The following is a 20,184-nucleotide window of genomic DNA, read 5'->3' on the forward strand; positions in this document are numbered from 1 at the left end:
GACATCTTCTTGATACAGATTTCATTGCTTTGAAGTTGCTTTATCTACTTATATACGTTATGTTGTGATCCAGATAAATGGCTCCATATAGCTAAAATAAAATCCAACACCTGTTAGTTGTCTACTATGTTAACTATGTCTACAATAGTTAGATCTATCCAAGGCTTTTACGCCCTTTCATTTTTTATGTGGAACCATCAAGCTTGCAGTTGTTTTCTTTGGCAAAAATGGCATGTTTTACTCATGTACTTTTGAAGGTTTGCTGCCAGACTCCCCACGAAATTAATTAGATAATTTTCATAACGCTTCCCATTTAGAAGCTTGTAATCTAGCGATGACTGATGTGAATTCTCAAGGACACACCATAAGCGCACAATTTAATTTTTACTTTTTAAAGACTGAGTAATCCCCTGAAGGGTAATCCCCTGCAGTCTGAGTTTTATCAAGGCAGGATAAAGACTGCCTGGACCCACTGCTACTGAGTGTGTCATGCCTGTGTAGAGTTAATGACAATTCATTGCTTGCTGATGAGGGGCTACTGTTCGGCTTTCCATGCTGTGGAGTCCTGGAGTTGTGCTGGGTGTTGGCACTTGATGCCACACCATAGGGGGATGCTGGGGGGCCCTTTTGGGATGGGCAGCAGATGCTCCTGATGAATATCATGTGCCTGCACCAAACTCAAGGGTGATAGTGCCTGTGTGTCACTGTTCTTCCAGTACTGAAGTGCATGTGTTACCCTGGTACAGGGAATGAGTGAAGGTGGGTGTAATCCAGCGGTGCTCTTTCTTGCCCTCTGCGTGAAATCCTGTTCCCTCGTGACAACAGTTTCCACTCCTTCACTGCAAAATCAAGGCATGCCAGGCAGCAGTTACTGTTTAGGGAGAGCCTCGTACCTGCAACTGATTTTAACAATTGTTTGGGTGTTTGCTGAAGGTGGTCCTGCATCACCATAGCAGCAATAAGAAAACTGTCATTCTCTTAAACTTTAAGAAGTGCTGGTGTGAATTTGATTTAACTCACTGTGTCATCATTCAGTACTGCTGTCTTACTCAACTTGGTCAATACCTTAGTACAGCTGATGTTTTTGTAAGAAGATGTTGCAAAAGGAATTTTCTTCACACTTTTTCCTCGAAACAAAAAACCCAAAAAGCTTAGAATAAAACATTCAGCTGTGCTGGTAGTAATTTCTATAAAGCCCAGCGTTTTCTATTAAAAGCCTTTAAGCAGGCTTACATCTTCCCTGGAAAACAGAAATCCTTTTCTGCCCAACTGAAGTGTGTAGTTTGTGCTTCCTCTGGCCCCAGGTACGTTAGTGGGGTTTCTAATGCTTCTCTTCAAGCATCAATATTTCACACCGTGCATCCCCATTGGGGGCTGAAAACAAGTAGGTGCATATAGCGTTGGTGTTCAGACTTCTTTGTTGTAAGACTGTGTGGCTATGGCGGGATCAAGAAATTTGCTAATTATTGCTGACTTTATCCCATTTGAAATGATAGTCCTTGCACACGTGTAGCACAGCAAGACAGGGCTGCCTGGTTGTAGGACATGTATGTAGGGTTTTTCAGTTTGTCTTGGGACAAGTTACCTGTTCTTGTTGGGGATGTCGGAACCTCTGTGAAGGAATCACTTACTGTGTACCAACTGTGCTGCAAGCCACCTGACAAAAGTGAAGGAAACTATGTTCTGTGTTGTAGGAATTAATGTTTCAGACAGCAAAGTTAGAAGATACAGATAAATGGAGCTATTTGAACTTGTCTGAATCTGTTTAAATATCCACAAGACTTGTATCATTGCCTCAGAGTAAGAGGAGAATGTTAAAAGGGGACTGATAATGTATACTTCATCACCAGAAGAGCTGTGTTTTGTAGCTGAGGTTAACGGTCAGCTCTATTGGTGCCCAAATGTCCCAAGGAAAGATTACTCACATATCTGGGGATAATGGGAACCAGGGCAGCAGTAACTGGACCGGTGGCCTCAACATTGATTATGCTGTTCAGAAAACCATTGCAAAATTTATGCCCTTAAATATTGTTGGTGATCAGTTGTGGGTAGGACAGAAGTAAATCAAGTAATGTTGCTGTTTTGTGTGAGGTAATTTTATGTATTAAATAGTGGAAGGACATTACATAAAAGTCTAACCCCGTGTGTTTTTAATGTTTCAAATTATCAACCACAAAAGTGTAATGGTTTAAACCATGACAAAAAAAGAGTAGATAAAGACTGTGGTAATTTTAATGTCTTTCATTATATGAATAATCTTTTTCCATTGCCCATGCTTCTTTAACATGATTTAGTTAATACATTCTAACTTTATTCTATGGATGAAGAGGACCTAGTTTCAAGACAGTGATTATTGCATTGCATCTTCCACAAGGAGAGTGAAATATCACAAGCGAGCAGGAACATCAAGCAAATAGCCATGGTTTGAGTATTCTGGATAATAACAGTTCAGTTGCAGAGTTTCTCGGGTTCAAGGCAAAAGGAAAAAGTCACTCTTGGTATTCTCAGTGACCTAAATTTGCTTTAGCAGAGGACTGTTGGGACTAAATAAAATTTTCCTAAGTTACAATTTTAGCTAAATAAAACAGTTTGTAGGTGTGATGGTTCAGCTTCATTTATTTGTGCCATATGCAGCCTTTTTGATCCTTTGAACACTGTAAAACTCAAGATTGATCAGGGTTTGTAGTACATGAGATCATAGTTTAGCCAGCATTTTAAATAATGAAAATAAGTACCCAATATTTTCAATAACTTCAGTTACCTGTATGTTACTGTATCAGTAGCTTTTTGTATTTTTCTCTGTGTAACTTTTCACTGAAACTGGAATGTACAGTAAATGGAAGCAGAGATTTTCACATAATCATTTAATCCCAGGAGTTAAGTAAATACAATGAGGCTTGCTGTGAAGCTGACAGAGGCCAACAGAGATGGCATGTAAGAGCTGCACTAGATCTCTCTAGTTAACAGTGAAATTTTGGATGCAGTTTTTTTTTCTGACATGGGGGTGCAGGAGCCAGCAGTCTGCAGCAGCAAAGACAGTGCATAGAGACTCTGAAGCAGCACTTCAGAAGAAAAGCTGTTGTTTTTCCTGTACTTACATCTGTGTTTACTTTATGTGTATGACCTTGACAAGACTTCTGCATAGTAAAGGTTTAGTGTAGGGTCATGCTGGGGGTGCTGTACAGAGTCTGAGCTATAGAAGAAAAGAGAGGAACTTCACTGAATTTGCAAAGTCCATGAGTACCTGCTGGGAAGACCAGATCTCTAATGATGTGGAAATGTAGTGCAAGGATAACATGCATAAAAAACATTCTACATGTACTGAGGTGGTTCTGCGGTTGCTTCTTTGTTAATAGAAGTGCATGAATTCCTAACATCAGGACCTCAGATCTGGGAGAATTTAGGTGAAGAACCTGCTTACTGCACAAAGAGTGACAGCAAATTGTCAGTTCAGTTTCAGAGACTGGGACTGCATCAACATCTGCCCTTCTCAGTGCTGACATGTGAAGCAGGGCACACAGGAGAGAAAACAGGGCATGAGAGGAGAATTGGGAAGTGTTGGCTTTTGATACAGCACCTGTCAGGGCTGGCCAGAATAGCTACCACCTACCTTCTACCATTGCTGATAGTTCCATTAGAGCAGAAAATGTAGGTTAGTTGCACGAAACTCTCACACTGGCTTTAATACCTAGGCTGAATTTTCGAGTTTGTAACTAGCACTAAAATTGAGAATTTGACTTCCTTTCTAAAACACATTTCTCCTTTGTTGGCTTATCGGAGCTTTGTGTATAGAATGTGTGAAGGTTCTCAAAGGCAAAATTTAAAAATTGTGAAGTTGAAGTCCCAGAAAATCAGTATCTGAGTATTGCTTGTCAGCTTAATTTGGGCTTTCCAGTCTTACCAGAGTGGAGTGACGCTATTCTCTTGTCACAGGGCTTTCATGCCGCTGAGCTTGCCAGATAAGCAATATTCTTCAAACAAGTTGTCCTAGTTTCAACTGAGATAAGAGTTAATTTTCTTCCTAGTAGCTGCTGCGGTGCTGTGGTTTTGATTTAGTATGAAATAGTGTTGCTAACACACTGATTTTTTAGTTGTTGCTCACTATTGCCTATTCTAAGTCAGTGACATTCCAGTTTCCCATGCTCTGCCCGTGAGCAGGTGCACAAGAAGCCAGGGGGGGACACAGCCAGGACAGCTGACCCCAACTAGCCAAAGGGGCGTTCCGTGCCATAGAACGTCACAGTCAGTACATCAAGTGGGGGGAGTTGGCCTAGGGCTGCCGATCGCTGCTGGGGGACTGGCTGGGCATCGGTCAGCGGGTGGTGAGCGGTTCTGTTGTGTGTCACTTCTTTGTTTTCCCTTGGGTTTTATTTTTTTCTCCCTCTCTCCTCTTCATTATTATTATTTTTGTTGTTGTTGTTACTATTTTTCTTTTAATTATTAAACTGTTCTTCTGTCAACCCATGGGTTTTACCCTTTTCAGATTTCACTTTTACCCTCCTCCCCATCCCACCAGGGTGGGGAGTGAGCGAGCAGCTGCGTGGTACTTAGCTGCTGGCTGGGGTTGAAACACAACACAAGTGATTTATTTAGGATATCTTCATCTTTCATCAGTGGACCCCATTTTGATGTTGTTGGGGTTTTTTTAAATGTAATTCAGACTTCCCCACATTGTGCTGCATGTACTTTATTAATTCTTACAAATATTGATGCCTTTTCACACACTTCTGGGAAAATATGGTCTAGATAATGCAATTTTTAGGGACAGGTTTGAAAAGCCTAGAACTTTATATAATCCTGCGTTTGCCAACATTACCTACATATTCAGAACAGAGTTTTCATGGTTATCTGACAAGAACTTCCTCAGTTTGCAGTTTGCCTCTTTCAGTTTCTTAAGGACCATGTTCATACTCTCATGAACATGCACCTTTTTAGTTTATTTTACGTTTAGTTTACTCGTTATTTTGTAGGCATGAAATCCATTGGAACTGTAGTATTCAGCTGCTCTACATGAGAAACCATCATATTATCACTTGTAGTTCTTTGCCTATGTGTCTTCTACTCTTACCAGTAAGGTTTCTTCTTCAGCAAAAATATTCCTGCAGGCAGCAGCCTTCACTAGTGCTTCATCTTTCAACTCTATTGTGCAATGAATTGTTTATCCACATGTGTTAGCTCAGACTCCTGTGCATGACTCTAAGTCTTATACTAGATTATTTCTATGTTTTTATGTTAGCAGTGTCTCAGTTGTCTTTTTTATAAAGCTAAGATAAAATATGTGTATCAATATAGAAGGAAAGAGATTTTCTTTCAAAAGTAGATACATGTGTCAGTAGCACAGTCTCTAAAGAAACACAAATCCTGCTTCATCCAGTGCAATTGTTCAGACAAAACAGCTGCAATATTTGTCTTAAGGTCTTTTCTGGATTCTAATTGTTAAATGAAGGATGTGTTTCAGATTCATAGAATCACAGACTGCTTGAGGTTAAAAGGGACATCTGATGGCTATCTGGTCCAACTTCCCTGCTCACCCAGGGCCGCTTAGAGTGGTTGCCTAGGATCACATCTAGACTTTTAAAAATACCTGTAAAGAGACTCCACAACCTTGCTGGGCAACCTGTGCCAGTGCTTGGTCACCCTCACAGGAAAAAAGTGTCATCTGATGTTCAGAGGAAACCTCCTGTGTTTCTGTTTGTACCTATTGCATCTTGTCCTGTCACTGGGTACTACTGAGAAGAGCCTGGCTCTGTCCCCTTCGCACCCTCTTTGCACCTTCCTTTCAGATTAATATACGTTGATAAGATCTGTGAGGATCCCCAGATCCAGGACCCCCATGTCCTTTTCTGCCAAGCTGCTTTCCAGCTCAGTGGGCCCCAGAATATGTTGGTGCATGGGGTGGTTCTTTCATAGGTACAGGACTTCACGCTTCTTGTTGAACTTCATGAAGTTCCTGTTTGGCCCATTCTGTCCATCTGTCAAGGTCCCTCTGGGTGGCAGAATGACCCTCTGACACATCAGGCACTCCTCCAGTTCTGTGTAATCAGCAAACTTGCTGATAGCACACTCTGGCCCATCATCCAGATCATTAATGAAGATGTTAAACAGGACTGAACCCAGTATTGACCCCTGGGGTATACTGCTAGCTACTGACCTCCAGATAGACTTTGCACCACTGATCACCAACCTCTGGGTCTGGCCATTCGTCCAGTTTTCAGCCCCCATCACTGTCTGCTCATCCAGTCCGTACATGAACGGCTTGTCGATGAGGATCTTAGGGAAGACAGTCTGGGTAGACGGAATCCACCTCTCTTTCTTCATCTGTCAGGCCAGTCATTTCATCACAGAAGTGTATCAAGTTGGTCAGTCGTGACTTCCTCTTGGTGGAGCCATGCTGTGACTGGTCCTGATGATTTTTGCATCCTTAAGTGTCTGGAAATGGTTTCCATGATTAGCTGCTCCATCACCTTCCCAGGGACTGAGGTGAGGCTGACCAGCCTATAGTACTCTGGATCTTCCTTCTTGCCCTTCTTGAAGACAGGAGTGATATTCTGGAGTGATATTCCAATGTTAGGGCACTTCTTCCAGTCCCTGTGATCAGCCAAAGATGATCAAGAGTGGCCTTGCAGTGACATCTGCCAGCTCCCTCAGCCCTCATGGGTGCATCCCATCAGGGCCCATGGACTTGCTCAGGTAGCAGGTACAGAGTCAACTTAATTAACAAATAACCTCATCTCCATCAGCGATTTGGTATTTTTGTTTGAAATTATAGTAATTAAGGCAGTTAATTGTATCAGTACCTTAGGTCACATTCTCTGCAAATGGCTGTCTCTGCCTTCTCTCAAAAATCAATAATCTTGGATTTGCTGTTTAAAGTTTACAGATCCTTAAATTACCTCTCTAAAGAATTGTTTAGTTCCTTGAATGTTGTAAATGTTATGAATAAATACTTCCATTTCTATAAGAAAATAATGAATTCCACTTCCCACTCTTTACCCCATTCTTCCATCCTCTCTGTGAGCTTGCAGTGTGCAAGCCAACCTTTGTGAATGGTTAAAAAGGAGCAGTTTTAACCCTGCCTTGGAGGTTAGTTGCTAATGTAGCAGCGTGACAGGAAGACGTGGTGATACAGAATTTGGGCAGGGTGCAAGCAGCTCAGTTCAAGCTTATGGTATCATGGACACCCAAATGGTGTCTCCCTGTGGTGGTGGCAGATGTGGGATTGTTCCATCCTTTGAGCTACAGATGGGTTGGATTACTCTGCTAAATGCTGAGACGGTGGTCAGTGACAGGGCGCTTCAGAGGCAGTACGAATTTTAAGTACAGGAGTCCTGTTAGCAAAGGCAGCTTGTCCTGCGGGAGCATGTTGCTCCTCCTTCTGAAGCTAACTTTGGATAAAGCAGCAGTGGAAGCAATACTCGGCCATAAGCACTTTTAAGTGGATAAGACTTTTCAGTATGTACGGCATAGGGAAACTTAAATTTTAGACTGTTGTGTGTAAAAATAGGAAATCTATACACTGGTTGGTAGGAAATGGGATATTACTACACAACGGAAATTTTATTTCAGGAAACAATATGTAAGCTTCCCTTAAAAAAGATTAAGGGGAAGGTGAGAAAAGCCATTGTCACCCACATACAACCGTTTTCTATTTTTTAGTGTAAATTAGGAACGTAAAATGATGAGGGTTATTGTTAGAAGTTAGATGAATCCATTCAACCATGAGATATTACAGAAACAGCTCTATTATATCCTGTGTCATAAACAGGTGAGTTTGCCTGAAAATTGTTCGCAATTTTGCAAGAGTAAGTTGTTGTACTACTTGTAGTAACAGACAAGGGCTTGGAAATGACAGAAGCCAAGTGATTTAGAACTGGTGAAAAAGGTGCCTTTTTAGGGAAAACTTGAGCCAAAGAAACTTCCCTTTTCTTGCTGAAATTTTTCAAAGCACAGAATTCCCTCAACCAGGCCTAATAAAGAAGCCAGTGTCTCCTTTGCATCGGTGTGAGAGCACTAAAATGAAATAGACTGTCTAAGAATGCAATAAATCATACCGGGTCATTGCACTAATGAACAGTTTGGGCCCAAACTCTCATTAGCTTGTCTGGGGGAAAAGAAAACGAGTAAAACAGGAAAAAGCTATTAGGAAGGAAGCTGGTACTGTCTTAAGCTTTCATTGTTGAAGGACACCCTTTAGCTAATTTCAGACCCATAGAAATAAATAATTCTGTTTGGTGATTAGTAGCCAGTGGATAAGAGCAGAAAGCCCAAGTGAGTAAAGCCATAAATACCTAAGTCTGGGATAACAGCCTGCAAAACTGTCAAAAAGCGCTGCTTAAGTGACAAAAGATAGCCTCTGGTAACTAGAAGCATCAGCGCAGTCAGCACTAATCCATATTCATAGATGGAAGGCATATTTTTAGTTCCTTCTAAAAAGACAAGTCTTTTCTGTTAATAATGTTCATTCTTATGTTAAAAGCAGTTGTTTCCTCTGGGTGCGCTCTCACCCAGATTTCTCAAAGTCAGAAAAGCTAGGTTTAATTTCTGATACTTAGCAATTTTATCGTTTATGCTAATCTGTATTTCTTGGAATAACTTTTCAGATAGGGCTGTTTAAGAAAATAATGTAAATTGTTTCAAGAGGCATTTAAGAACTTTTTTCAAAAAAAGTGTGAATGATCATTTGTTTCACTGGACTTCTCAACTTGCTACAGCAGAGTGAAATTTTTACCAGGAAGATATTGTAAAAACTTTATCTGTATTCATATCCATTCCTTCTAGTGATCCTGTCTCATTTAGTTAATACTGAGAAAAAGTTTTGACACAGAAGAATTCACTGGTGTTTGCATGCGTTATAGTGTGAACAAGACCAGGCCTTTTCCCTTTTTTCATTTCAAAAATGGTTAAAAAAAAAGTAGTGACGTTTTCATAATGGCAAATATCACTGTCTCCGCATCTGTGTGGTATTTTCTTTTCCCTACAGTTTTAGCACTTCTTCAACTGAATTTAAAACTGAATATGATAGTCTTTCAATGTTTGTTACTTTTTTAAGGGAATGGATTTTATATTTATAGAAGTTAAAAGTACATGTTGAAATTAATAAGGGAAAAATACAGTTAATGGAAATACTCAGAAACCAGTTGTCAGCTAGTAAATTTGTTGCAAGAAGCCGAAAGTGACAGATAAACCAGATGTTTAAGAGTAACCTGAAGCTGGAAGACTAAATTAGTTTTCAGAATGGTGCTGTCTTTAAAGTTTGCATTGACTCTTGTTCTTCATCAGTGGCAGTCTGTATCGCGTTATGATGCCACTGTATAGATACCACTGTATATACATTTATGTCAAAGTATTCTATTAAGGGAAGGTTGCTGGTATTAAATGAATCAGTGCACAAAGTTTAGTCCAAGCTGACTCTCAAGTCATCAAAACTGGTGAATGAAAGGACTTCTAATCAACGGAGTCAACCTCAGGAAACAAAGACCCAATGATAAGAGCACTGTTATCTAAATCATGCAGAAAGAAGCCTCCAAGTGAGGAAGTTCTGGCCACAAGAGGAGACAAGCTGATAACGTGCTGCAGCCCACAGAAAATCAGTTGAAAGTAGGACAAAGATAATTGTGGCACTGGGAGATTGGACCTCCCACTCAAGTAGCCCCCCCCACCCCCTGCAAAAGAGAGCAAACTCCCGCTTCAGGACCTTGTATAGTTGATAGAAAATTTTGTTAGCGCTGTCTGAGGGTGCACACTAGTTTGCATTAGAAGCAAGAAACTTGTAACCAGTCCTGAACGTGAATGAAAGTGCATATGTAATACACTATGAATGTGCAAGTACTCTACTGTATATAATGTGTACCCTCGATTAAATTGGTGAGCATGCTTGGAGGAGACATTACCCCGTGCTCCAAGCACTGTAATAAATAATGCCTGCCTTCTAAATCTTCAAATCAAGTCTTAGGTTTTTTTTTCCTTGACTGACTTCACAGTATCAGTTATCATACTTACTTTACAGCTAAAAATCTTGTATGGTTTTGCAGAAGTTCAGACAGTGAAAAAAAATTTTTTTTTTCAGAATTACTTGATTTTTGGAGCACTGTCAAGTGGTGCTGCAATGTCTTCCAAAAAGGTCTGATGCTGTGAGCCATGTAAGAATCTGTCTTGGTACTCAGAAACTGCTTGTCGTGCTGGTTGGGTTGGGTTTTCGTGCACAGGGTTGATTCACCTGTATACAAGCTGTATATATCCATACAGTCAGGTCCAGAGTTCATATTTTGACTGTGAGGACTGGAGCTGGTATTGATTTGAGGAGAGCAGATGTTAATAGTGTTTTTCTCAAGCATTCTGTTGCCCAAGTAGGTGTGTCTCATTGTGAGAAAAGGCGATGAAAGGCTGTAAATCTGCCTACTCCTTACAAAAGGCAACAATAGGTTGATTTATGGACAAAAAGTAACTGTTAGGCTTAGGTAGCCTGTGTGCATGAAAACTGAGTTTTAAAGTGACTGGATAGTACTGCAGTTATTTTTGAGAGCAGTTTGGTTCGAACTTAATCATGAGGGATATCATACAGGCAAGGAGAGTCAGAAAACTTCCGTTAGCCTGGATAGCACTTCACTATAACACAGTTGTATAAAGTTTAAAGTGCAAGCAAGTTTTCTTTTCAATAGTAGAATTTTAGATTCTTACTTCCTAACCTGATTGTCACCATTCCTTCTGTATGATCGCTCCTTTCTTGTTTGATATTCTCTGTTAGCGTCTGCTGTGCCCACATACCAGATTTGTTCTTTTCCTCTTATCTACAGATGTCGGTAGGTGCAAGTACGTACCGACACCCATGCACTTCAAGCCTAAGAAACAGCAAAAGAGTATATGGGGACATGCAGCATGTCAGCAGGAAGCAAGACTTCTCAGTACAACCCTCATAAGCCCTAACCACTATGAGAAAAATTATACAGAATTTTTAGATTAAGTAATAAGCCTTTCTCTGTAATTTTATATACTTTTAGAGAGAAATTTATACATTTTAAACAACAGTGGAAAAACATAATTTAGAACTGTCTGTTAAATAATGTAAACTGATTTAAACAATTCTGTTTTAAAATTGTAGTTGTCTTTTGTAATCTGTGGGTTTCAGATAATTGTCTAACAAGGCAATCTTTCTTGTTCAATCGCTGTTACCATCTGTAGGGTCTTTATACATATGGAAAGTGTTGGAATGAGGACAAATCCAGTAACAGCAGAAAAGTTTATTATGAATCCTCGTCTTTTAAACTTACTTTCTAAGGAAGAAGAAAGAAAACTGACTAGTTTTTCTGGCATTTAGTGTGGTTGGCTCAGGTGGTATTCTGGTTTTTGATTCTACTACATCATTACTAATTTGGAAATGTTGCAACTACATTATGACAAGGACGCAGGAGCCTTAGATCTATTATGAGCTCATTTAGGCTGTCATGTGCAGCCTTTCAAACAAGATATTGAGAACTTCTCGTTAGGATATTGGCTGTAGTAAAGAATGTGAATGATGTAGTAGTGTGCACGTATGTTGAGTGCATAGCAATTTCCACAATGTTTGCCTCACTGACACCTGAAATAAAGATCTTTGAGTATTATTGTGTTCCACAGTTCTTTTTTCGTGACAGCATGCCTTAGGCAGTAGCGAATATTAAGAGTTTTAGGCAAAAATGTTTCTGACTATATTAATTTTCTTTTTTTTTTTTTTTTTTCCTTTTAAATCTGAACAGCCCAGTCCTGCAAGTTCCAGCTCCAGTTCCAGTTCCGGTTTTACACCATCTCAAAACAGCAGACAACAAGGTACCAGCAAAGGAAAAGAAACTTAAAGTGAATGCGTGAAATGAAGGAGTGAAGAAAAACAGAACTGGTGGCGTCTCATTACCACTTTTCTGCTGCCTTTCACAGCCTGTACTGACCACAGTTTTGCTTTAAAGACTTTTTCTCTGGTTGTTTTCAGATGTGGCTGTCAGGACAAAAGAAAAGGGGAGGAAATGTGTATCTGAGAAAAGGGTGTGAAGGGTATTTATTTAGAAGCACTAACTACATGCCAGTCACTTAACAGATGCTAAACTCAAAGGAACTTCTGTTTCTGAGGTTCTTTTCCAGGGTTAGGTAGCATGGCACCTGGCTCCATCTGAAGCCCTCGTCAGGAAGGTGTGGCTTCCCATGGGAAGCCCAAAGATGTGTGCATGTGTACTGTTTCAAAGGGCTGTGATCTTCCCATAATATCGGGAAGATTTAAGAGCATACAGTATTTACTATAGATACATGGCAGGAGATGATGATGGTCAGACTTTTAAGTTTGCATTTTGGTTTTCTGGCTAATAATTACTGTGTACTTGGAATTCAGTAATGTGTTTTTCTTCCCAGACAACTTGCCAAGGCAAGTTTTCTATAAAGAAGTTGAAATTCATTCTACGTGAGCTATTTCTTAGTTCCCATTTGGCTTTTTTACCTGGGTTTATAAGATTGTACAACTGATACATTCTTAATCAGCATTTTTTTTGTTCTTTGGATCAGGAGCATTAAAAAAGCAGCTTTTGACTAATTAAAATTGCATTTGTTTTATCCATTTATATTCCTCAAAGGTAGACTTGATTTAAGGTTATGAAAACACATTAGTGCCTGAGGCAGGCAGTTTGTTTTTAAATAGATCTACACATGATGCAATCTGTCATGCTGCCTTCCTGTAGGTGACTGATACTAATTTTCTAATGTGTTCTGGCGCTGTTACTCCAGATGAAAGAAGGCAAGAGGTGAAGTTAAATGTGGTTGATGACTGGCTTCAGGCATTAGATTTTTGCCTACGGCTAAAAAGAACCCCTTCTTGCTGAAACCCCATTTTTGCTCTCATATAAAATTCATTAATGCTGTGAACTGCCTGTTACAAGCCTAAGATTTGGTTATACATTCCTGTATCTGTTACCTTATGTTGAGCAAAAAACCTGTTGACTCAGTATGTTTTTCTGGGCAGACTGGATCCATCCGTTTCTTCTGGTTCATGTACAAGATGTATCGCAGACTGTCTTTCAGTTTTTTGCACCTTCTCAAGAATAGGTGGATCATTTTTCCTCTGATGTGAACAACTTTGAAGTGCAAGCATTATATGTCTCCTCTTTCTTGCCACAGTGAATAGTGATTACTGCTTCTTTCTGGGAGGTCCAGTTAACTAAATGTGTTCATTGCTCAGGCTGTGCATTTGTGTATCAAAGGGAGGAAGTGTGAGGCATACTGTGGTGCGTTCTGGTCAGAACCCATGCTTTTTTCCCTATGGAGAGGTTACCTGCCAGGGCCATTGCTCTTTTTCTCTTGTGTTCAAACTCCAGTGCTCGTTCAAGTGTCAAGTAAACTGCAGCATGAACTTTTTTCACCTCCTTTTAAGCAGCGGGCTAACCAAAGTTCCTTCAAGTGCTTTGGCCCTTGGGGCCTACTCTGATACTTCTGTTTCCTTACCAAGAGTACTTGCTCTTGGCCTTAAATATTCTGATCCTTTAGGAGATAACTTCTCAAACCCTTAAAAAGGTTGTAATGGAATTCTGAATTAAGTGTTAGCAAGGAGCAGAAGATTAACAGTGACATCACTGAGTGCTAAAAAAAAAAAAAAAAAAAAAGATCTAGATATTAATGTGTTGCTGATTTTTAGGAAAGTCCACTGAAAATAATACCCAGCTGGATACAAAATGCCTATGTAGAGTTGCAGGCATAGTCCTACATTAAGTGAAAACTTGTCTGTATGGCAGGTTGTTCAGTGCCTTTGGGTCTGTCAGTGGTGTATGTGTCCCAAGAGTCCAAGTTAATTTTTCTCCAAGAAGAGGAATAAGCCTGGTGGCAACTTGAGACAGGACTATCTGCTTGTCCCAGAACACAGCAATGAAATATCAGGGGATAAAATTCCCCTGTGCTGTGCTTGAAAAAAGACATAGGCAAGAATAAGCAATTAGCTTAAGCTTGAAAGAGCAGGCTGTGTAGGAACCACGAGGAATGTGTGCTGATTTTCCTTCTGGTTCTATTTAAAAATAAAATCAAGGACTGATGTTTTAGGTGACCTGTGAGCATAGATACCGGTTTCCGCGTTGTAAAGTGCTGGTGTTCTATGCAAGATCAGCTATTTATATGTCATACTAAGTTTCATTACAAAATTAGGTTTCAGTTGATTATTTTATGTTTCCTTCTACTGATCTTTTCTTCTCTTTACCATCAAGGGCATGATGATGCTTTCATTTCACCTGTCCTTTACCAAGTTTTTTCTATCATATTCTTCCTCCTGTACATTGTGGAAAGGAGACGGACATGTTCTCAGAAGCTGGCTTTGGCCTACAGAGTGGAGTGAGACTCATCTGCTCTCAGTGCAAAGATTACCCTCTTCAGTAGGACTTTGATGGTGATTGTTAGTGTCTTTGCCCAGTAAGGTGTAAGGAAAGTAGCTTCTCTTGGCTAAGCCTAGCCTGTGGAAGTACCCTTGTGTTCTACCCTTTTATCTCGCTTGAAACATAGAGATATGTTTGTATATTTATAATGTAATTCTCTTTTCTAATCCTTTATGGCAATTCATTCCATGGTGGTGGTGTGGACAAGAAGCACTTCAGTATAAGTCCCCTTCCCTTGTCAACTGTGCAAGTGTCTGGTCCATGAGGAATCCGCCCATCAGCACCATCTGGTCTTCTTCCTAGCCAACTATGGGATGTGAAAACAAAAAGAAACCATTGATCTGAACCTGCCCAAACCACCAATGTATGAAAGTTGTAGTGCACTTTTAGTGGTAAATAATTCTCACCATTGACTTTGAAGTCACTCACACAAAACTAGTCAAAATGCCTGTAACCTGAGCCTTGATAGGTCTGGAATAACCCATAAAGCCATTCCTCCCCTGAAGGGAGCATTTGCCCTGTTAGGAGTATGACCCTGACAGACAGAGGTCTATCTTATCTTCTGGCAGTGACCAGGGATGATACTCTTTGACTGTTTTCCCATTAGCAAGTAGAGAGCTGCAAGCTTCATCTCCATTTGAAGAACACTGTGAGGCTCACTTGAGTCACGTTGGTATTCATTGTTTCCTGGGTGAAGGAATTACAGAATCCTAATAGTACTCACTAATCCTGCAGGCATTAGTGTGGCTTTCACTTGCTGCTTCATGTCTCAGATGGGCTTTAGTTCAGAGTTAAATGCCCTGTGGCATCAGTCTTGCTTCCTCCCCGCTTCTAGACTGCATTTGCTTGTTCTTATTTCAAGCAGCTGTAGTTTTACATTTCCCAGATACGTTAAGCATACACCTCTTTCTGTAACTGACTTTTACAGCAGAGCAAAATAAAACCAAAATCCCAAACTGAGTTTAATGCAGTTCTATGAGCAAGTCAAGCTCTGTACCTTCTGTTAATTCAAAAAAGCGATAGCATGGTGTTACATGGGACTGATGCACTTTTTACATATGAACATTGGCAAAGCACTTACTTGACTTGAAATAGACCCTGAAATAAAGGCACCAGCTAAAGCTAAATATATAAAAACCAGGGAGACAAAGGCTGCCTTGGCCAGAATATGTTCATCAGAACGATTTTTTAGATTCTGCTTCGCAGTACGTGCATTAACCTAACAGTCATAGAATCGTAGAATCATTTATGTTGGAAAAGACCCTTAAAGTTATTGAGTCCAACCGTAAACCTAACACTGCCAAGGCTGCCCCTAAACCATGTCCCAGTGTACTATTACTGATCAGTATGTCCCTGTAGATCTTTAGTCGCATGTAATACCTTTGAGAAAGCAAAAAATGCTAAAACCCAGCAATGCAAAACAATGTTGCATAATATAATAATAAAGTAATAGTCAATTTCTCCTGGCATGACAGTCTTTTACTTACTTCAGCTGTGGCCCGGGGGGCCAATCATACAAACACGTGAACCTAGGAGTCACTTTACTGTCATGCGTAAGTCTACTGAAGCTGACTGTGTTGCTTGTGTGAGTAAACAATTCATGAATAAGTCCCTGCAGCACAAGGCGCCAGTGCATTGCTTCATTTGTTTAATGTTTAAAATGCTCCCCTCCCAACACAGTGTGGGAAGGGTAGTTTTCTGTCTTTTGGGTTTTTTTTTAGACAAAACAGGGTGAATTGCCTGGAACACTACAAAGTGAACTTCATTTGTGTATTTTATTGTCCGTGTTGTTTCAGGTCCCTTGAGGTCTGTAATGAAAGATCTGCATTCAGATGATAATGAAGATGAATCAGATGAAGCAGAGAAGAATAATGATTCTGAGTTGGAACGACCTGTAAATACACGAGGAGGAAACAGAAGTCGCAGGTGAGCGTCTTGTCTTATGATGTCAAGTAGGCGGGTGGCCAGGATGTTGTGCATGTTAGTAATGAGGTGAGGTCTGATGTTCTCAAAGAGCGCTGAGTAGCACATAGGCAGAGAATTCAGACTCTCCTTTTAAAGCAGATGAAGGTAAAAGTGCCTCTTCTAAAAACTAAGAGAATTAGCCATTTCCAATACAAACTATTTCTATACTAATCCATATGGCTGTGAAGATCTTCATTCGACTTCCCTTGATTTCATGCCATTGTGACTTCAGGGGAGTAGTCATAATTACTTTTTGGCATAAATGAGATAGAATTAAATCCTTCAATTGCCGGATGAGCTATTTTCTACGTAGCGTCTCATTTTCAGGATCTCTTTGCTTACCAGTTTTAGATTAAGTTGTTAAATTGGATCAAAATCAATTAAATTTGAATTTCAAGTAATTTCTGCACTACGTGCAATAGGTAATGTATAAAAGTGCAGGCAGAAGGCAAAGCAAGCATCTATCACAGAAATTACTTTTTTAAAAAAGCTTCTGCATCCTAGCTGCAACCTGAAGAGGGTGTTCATCCCTTCTTCGGGCAACTTTACGCTCCGTCTGAATGTTGTTGCAGGTTACGGAAAATCTGAAGCAGTCTCTCTTGAACCTTTTCATAGTACGTTCTTTATCTGATCCACAGGCTTTTGCTGTGAGTGTGCAGCACCTGAGTACCAAGTGTCAGCTACTGCTTAAATGGGAATGTAATAGGAAAACATTAATAAATGTGAGCTTTTCCCCTGGTATACTTTAGCAGCTGGCTTCAAGGAAAAAAAGACTAAAATGACTAGCAGTTTGAGAATTTGTTCATGACAGTGGTTGTATAAAGGATTGTCTGAAGCTCAACTTGCTCTTAATTGTGGAGATTTTGTTTCTTTTTTTTTAATAAAACCTTAAGGCTAATTTTTCTCTAGCTTCTTTTTATCCCAAATAATTATTCTTTTTTCTTCCAACAGTTAAATATTCCCTGTTATTCCTAACTAAATGGATGATGAGACTGGCAAGGAACTGAGCTTTTTCATGTGGCCTTTCCCGAGATACTAAGTTTTAAAATTTTACCTAGGCAAAAGACTGTTATTTGTGACAACAAACGCGGAACTTTTCAGTGAAACACCTGTCCAAGTGAGAAATACAGCTGTTTAGAAAGCTTGTAGAAGAGCAGAAAATTATCTCTAAAAAAATTTTCCTCCTTCCATGTGGCTGTGAACGAAGATACAGAGTAGGTTCAGGAATGCTGGGAAAAGCAGTTTGATATTCTAAATATTTAACAGTATCTGTAATGTTAGATGCTGTTAACTAGACATGTCATCTCAGCCAAGTGCAGGCAGACAGCCTTATTCTCCATGCTGTGCAGAGCTTCTTCCAGAGTGCAGCTCTACTCAGATGCCTCTCTTCCACGTGACCTTGATTAATGATGGCTTGCTTAGCGAGGGGTCATTCTTGGCGTCTGCCTCAAAGTGCAAGCTCGGTTCACCCCTGTTAACAGCCCTTTGTCTGGAGGTGTAATCTCTTGGCTCTGTTTTTTCCATAGGGTTAGTCTGAGTGATGGCAGTGACAGTGACAGCAGTTCAGCTTCCTCACCACTACATCATGAGCCAGCACCACCTTTACTGAAAACCAACAACAATCAGGTAAAGTCAGGATTCGTAAATGCAGTCCTGGGGAGCTGATAATGACATGCTGACTACTTTGACGCAGTTACTTAGTCCGTAAACTGACATGCTAGCTTTTTTATTGGTAGAAGGATTTGGATTAGCAAATACTGTAGACCAAAGTAATGTTTTCGTAAGTATTTTAAGAAATGTGTCCTTTCTGTATGAATTAGCTTTGTAAGGTAAACAATGCAAACTGGCTTTACAGTGTCAGTCATACAACTGATGCAGATTAATACAGCTATTGATACAGGTATTAGCAGTAGACAGTTTGCGTCAATAGGCTCATTCTCAGGAGTTTATTGACTCATTTTTTTCCCCTCTCCCCCACCACTGTTCATCTAGAAAATACAATATTTTTTACTTCACTAGAAGACACAATAGGTTTTTTTACCCCACTATCAAAGTGTTTTTTCCGTATCTGTAAGAGCTAACATTGTTATTATTTTTGAGGTAGGAAAGTGGGGTAGTTCTTTTTTTCAGAAAAAAAGAAATTAACCTAGAGCTACAAAATACATTAGGGGCAAATGACAGTTAGAGCGTGGGAGTTACCTCACACCCAGTCACCAATAAAGCAAAGCTCTCCAAATATAAAAATTAAACATAAAACCTGTTGGTTTTTTTTCAAATAATAATTTATAAAATACATAACTTGTCCCTTATTTTAGGGAGCCGCAATTCAGTTCCAGTGTCAGTTGGATCATAAACAAATCCGTCATAAAATTTGCTGACTGGTCATAAATGGCTGCTTACGATGTTGATACAGTTAGAATAGTGTCTACATGTATTAACAAAAGTCTGTGGTTTAGGTGATGAGTTTTATGGGTAAGTTTTTCCTATATCTCTTAGGTTAACTGCTTCAATTATCTGCCAGAAATTATTTACTTGTAAATGTTTTTCTAGTAAGGTTTCCAATACCAACTTACTGATAGTGCAGAAACAAAACATTATTATTCATGTTAACTTCAAATACACTGTGGAGAAAAAGCACACCCTAGGAAGTAGTATGTACGCAGAAAGGAAGGAGATTCCATGTCCAGAAAGCATTCTTACCCACCAGAAACTCTGTAGGCTTTTTTATGTTGCTCTCTAAAAAAGTTACAAGTTTTAAAGACAGTCTTTTGGGAGAAAAGCAGACTATAAAGATGAAGAATATTGCATTTACTGGAGACATAGCACAAGAAAAACAAAACACCTATCTATGGCTTGTTGCTTAATGAAGACTAACGTGTACAGAGGCAGTGTAAATTTTAGTAATTGTAAGTCTCAGTAACAGCAGCCCACTCAGTCACATCTTTCATATTCCTTTCGCCTTCAGTGATCTAACAGAAGGTCTGCCTGCACATCTAAGCACTCCAAACAGTAGCAGTGGGCCAGCTAAAATTGAATGTCACATACCTTCTTCCATTTTTATAATTAAGCTGAATTTTAAAATCAAGCTGAAAAACATAAATTCAGGGAAGCATTATAACAATTCTAGTTGTACGGACCATAGCCACATTTGAAATCTCTGCTTGGTAGCATAGTGCTGATTGCCAGGATGATGCTTCTGACTGGTCAAATCAGGGTTGTGTTGACTAAGTCCATTCATAGAACTAAAGAGCTAAGACAGAGTTAGTATTTATATAAGCTTCCTCAGATGTGATCAGTGTTGTGTCTCTTCTAAATGAGTGCTTAAGATGTTGGGTTTCAATTACACATCAAGAACACTGTAAGGAAGCAGATTTTTTCCAAATATACTGTAGCCTTGCTAAGGTTCTATATAAACAGAGTTTTCTTCCTTTAAAAACAAAAGCATCTGAAACGTGCTGGATCCACACCTAGAGGTCTGGGTTTTTTTTTTTTCAAAACAAGACTTTCTTTTCCACTAGCCTACACAGCAGTAACCCCAGGGAATACTGAATCAAAGAACTGGGATTTTCCTGCAGAAAAGTATGTTTTCTTTTCTGGACACTCTTGGCCAAGTAAATCCTTAAGTAAGGTTAACTCAGATCTGCAGTAATTTTCTCTATACAGGGAAATAGCTGCCTGCCTGCTGTATTTGCTATGCACCCTGGACAGCATATATGCAATCTTAGTGATTTATACCAAGGGAAGTAGAAATGAAACAGAGCTTAGAGAAAGCTATCAGTGAGGCTTCTTACTAGTCTAGAAGACTTGATTTTACAGGCCTTATTTCCTTGATTTATTTGCTGAGGTTTGT

At 39.7% G+C, this 20,184-nt stretch overlaps 1 protein-coding gene across 2 annotated transcripts in view; it reads left to right on the top strand.

The window, feature by feature from the left end:
* Positions 1 to 20,184, top strand: part of MLLT3 (MLLT3 super elongation complex subunit) — a 136,114-nt gene that overhangs the window by 102,558 nt on the left and 13,372 nt on the right. For both annotated transcript variants that reach the window (XM_040580302.1, XM_040580303.1), the window contains exons 7-9: positions 11,733 to 11,802; positions 16,166 to 16,295; positions 17,861 to 17,960. In XM_040580302.1, the coding sequence (XP_040436236.1) occupies positions 11,733 to 11,802; positions 16,166 to 16,295; positions 17,861 to 17,960 (300 nt within the window). The remainder of the gene's footprint in view (positions 1 to 11,732; positions 11,803 to 16,165; positions 16,296 to 17,860; positions 17,961 to 20,184) is intronic.

Source organism: Falco naumanni, chromosome Z (genome assembly GCF_017639655.2).
Source record: "Falco naumanni isolate bFalNau1 chromosome Z, bFalNau1.pat, whole genome shotgun sequence".
NCBI lineage: Eukaryota > Metazoa > Chordata > Aves > Falconiformes > Falconidae > Falco > Falco naumanni.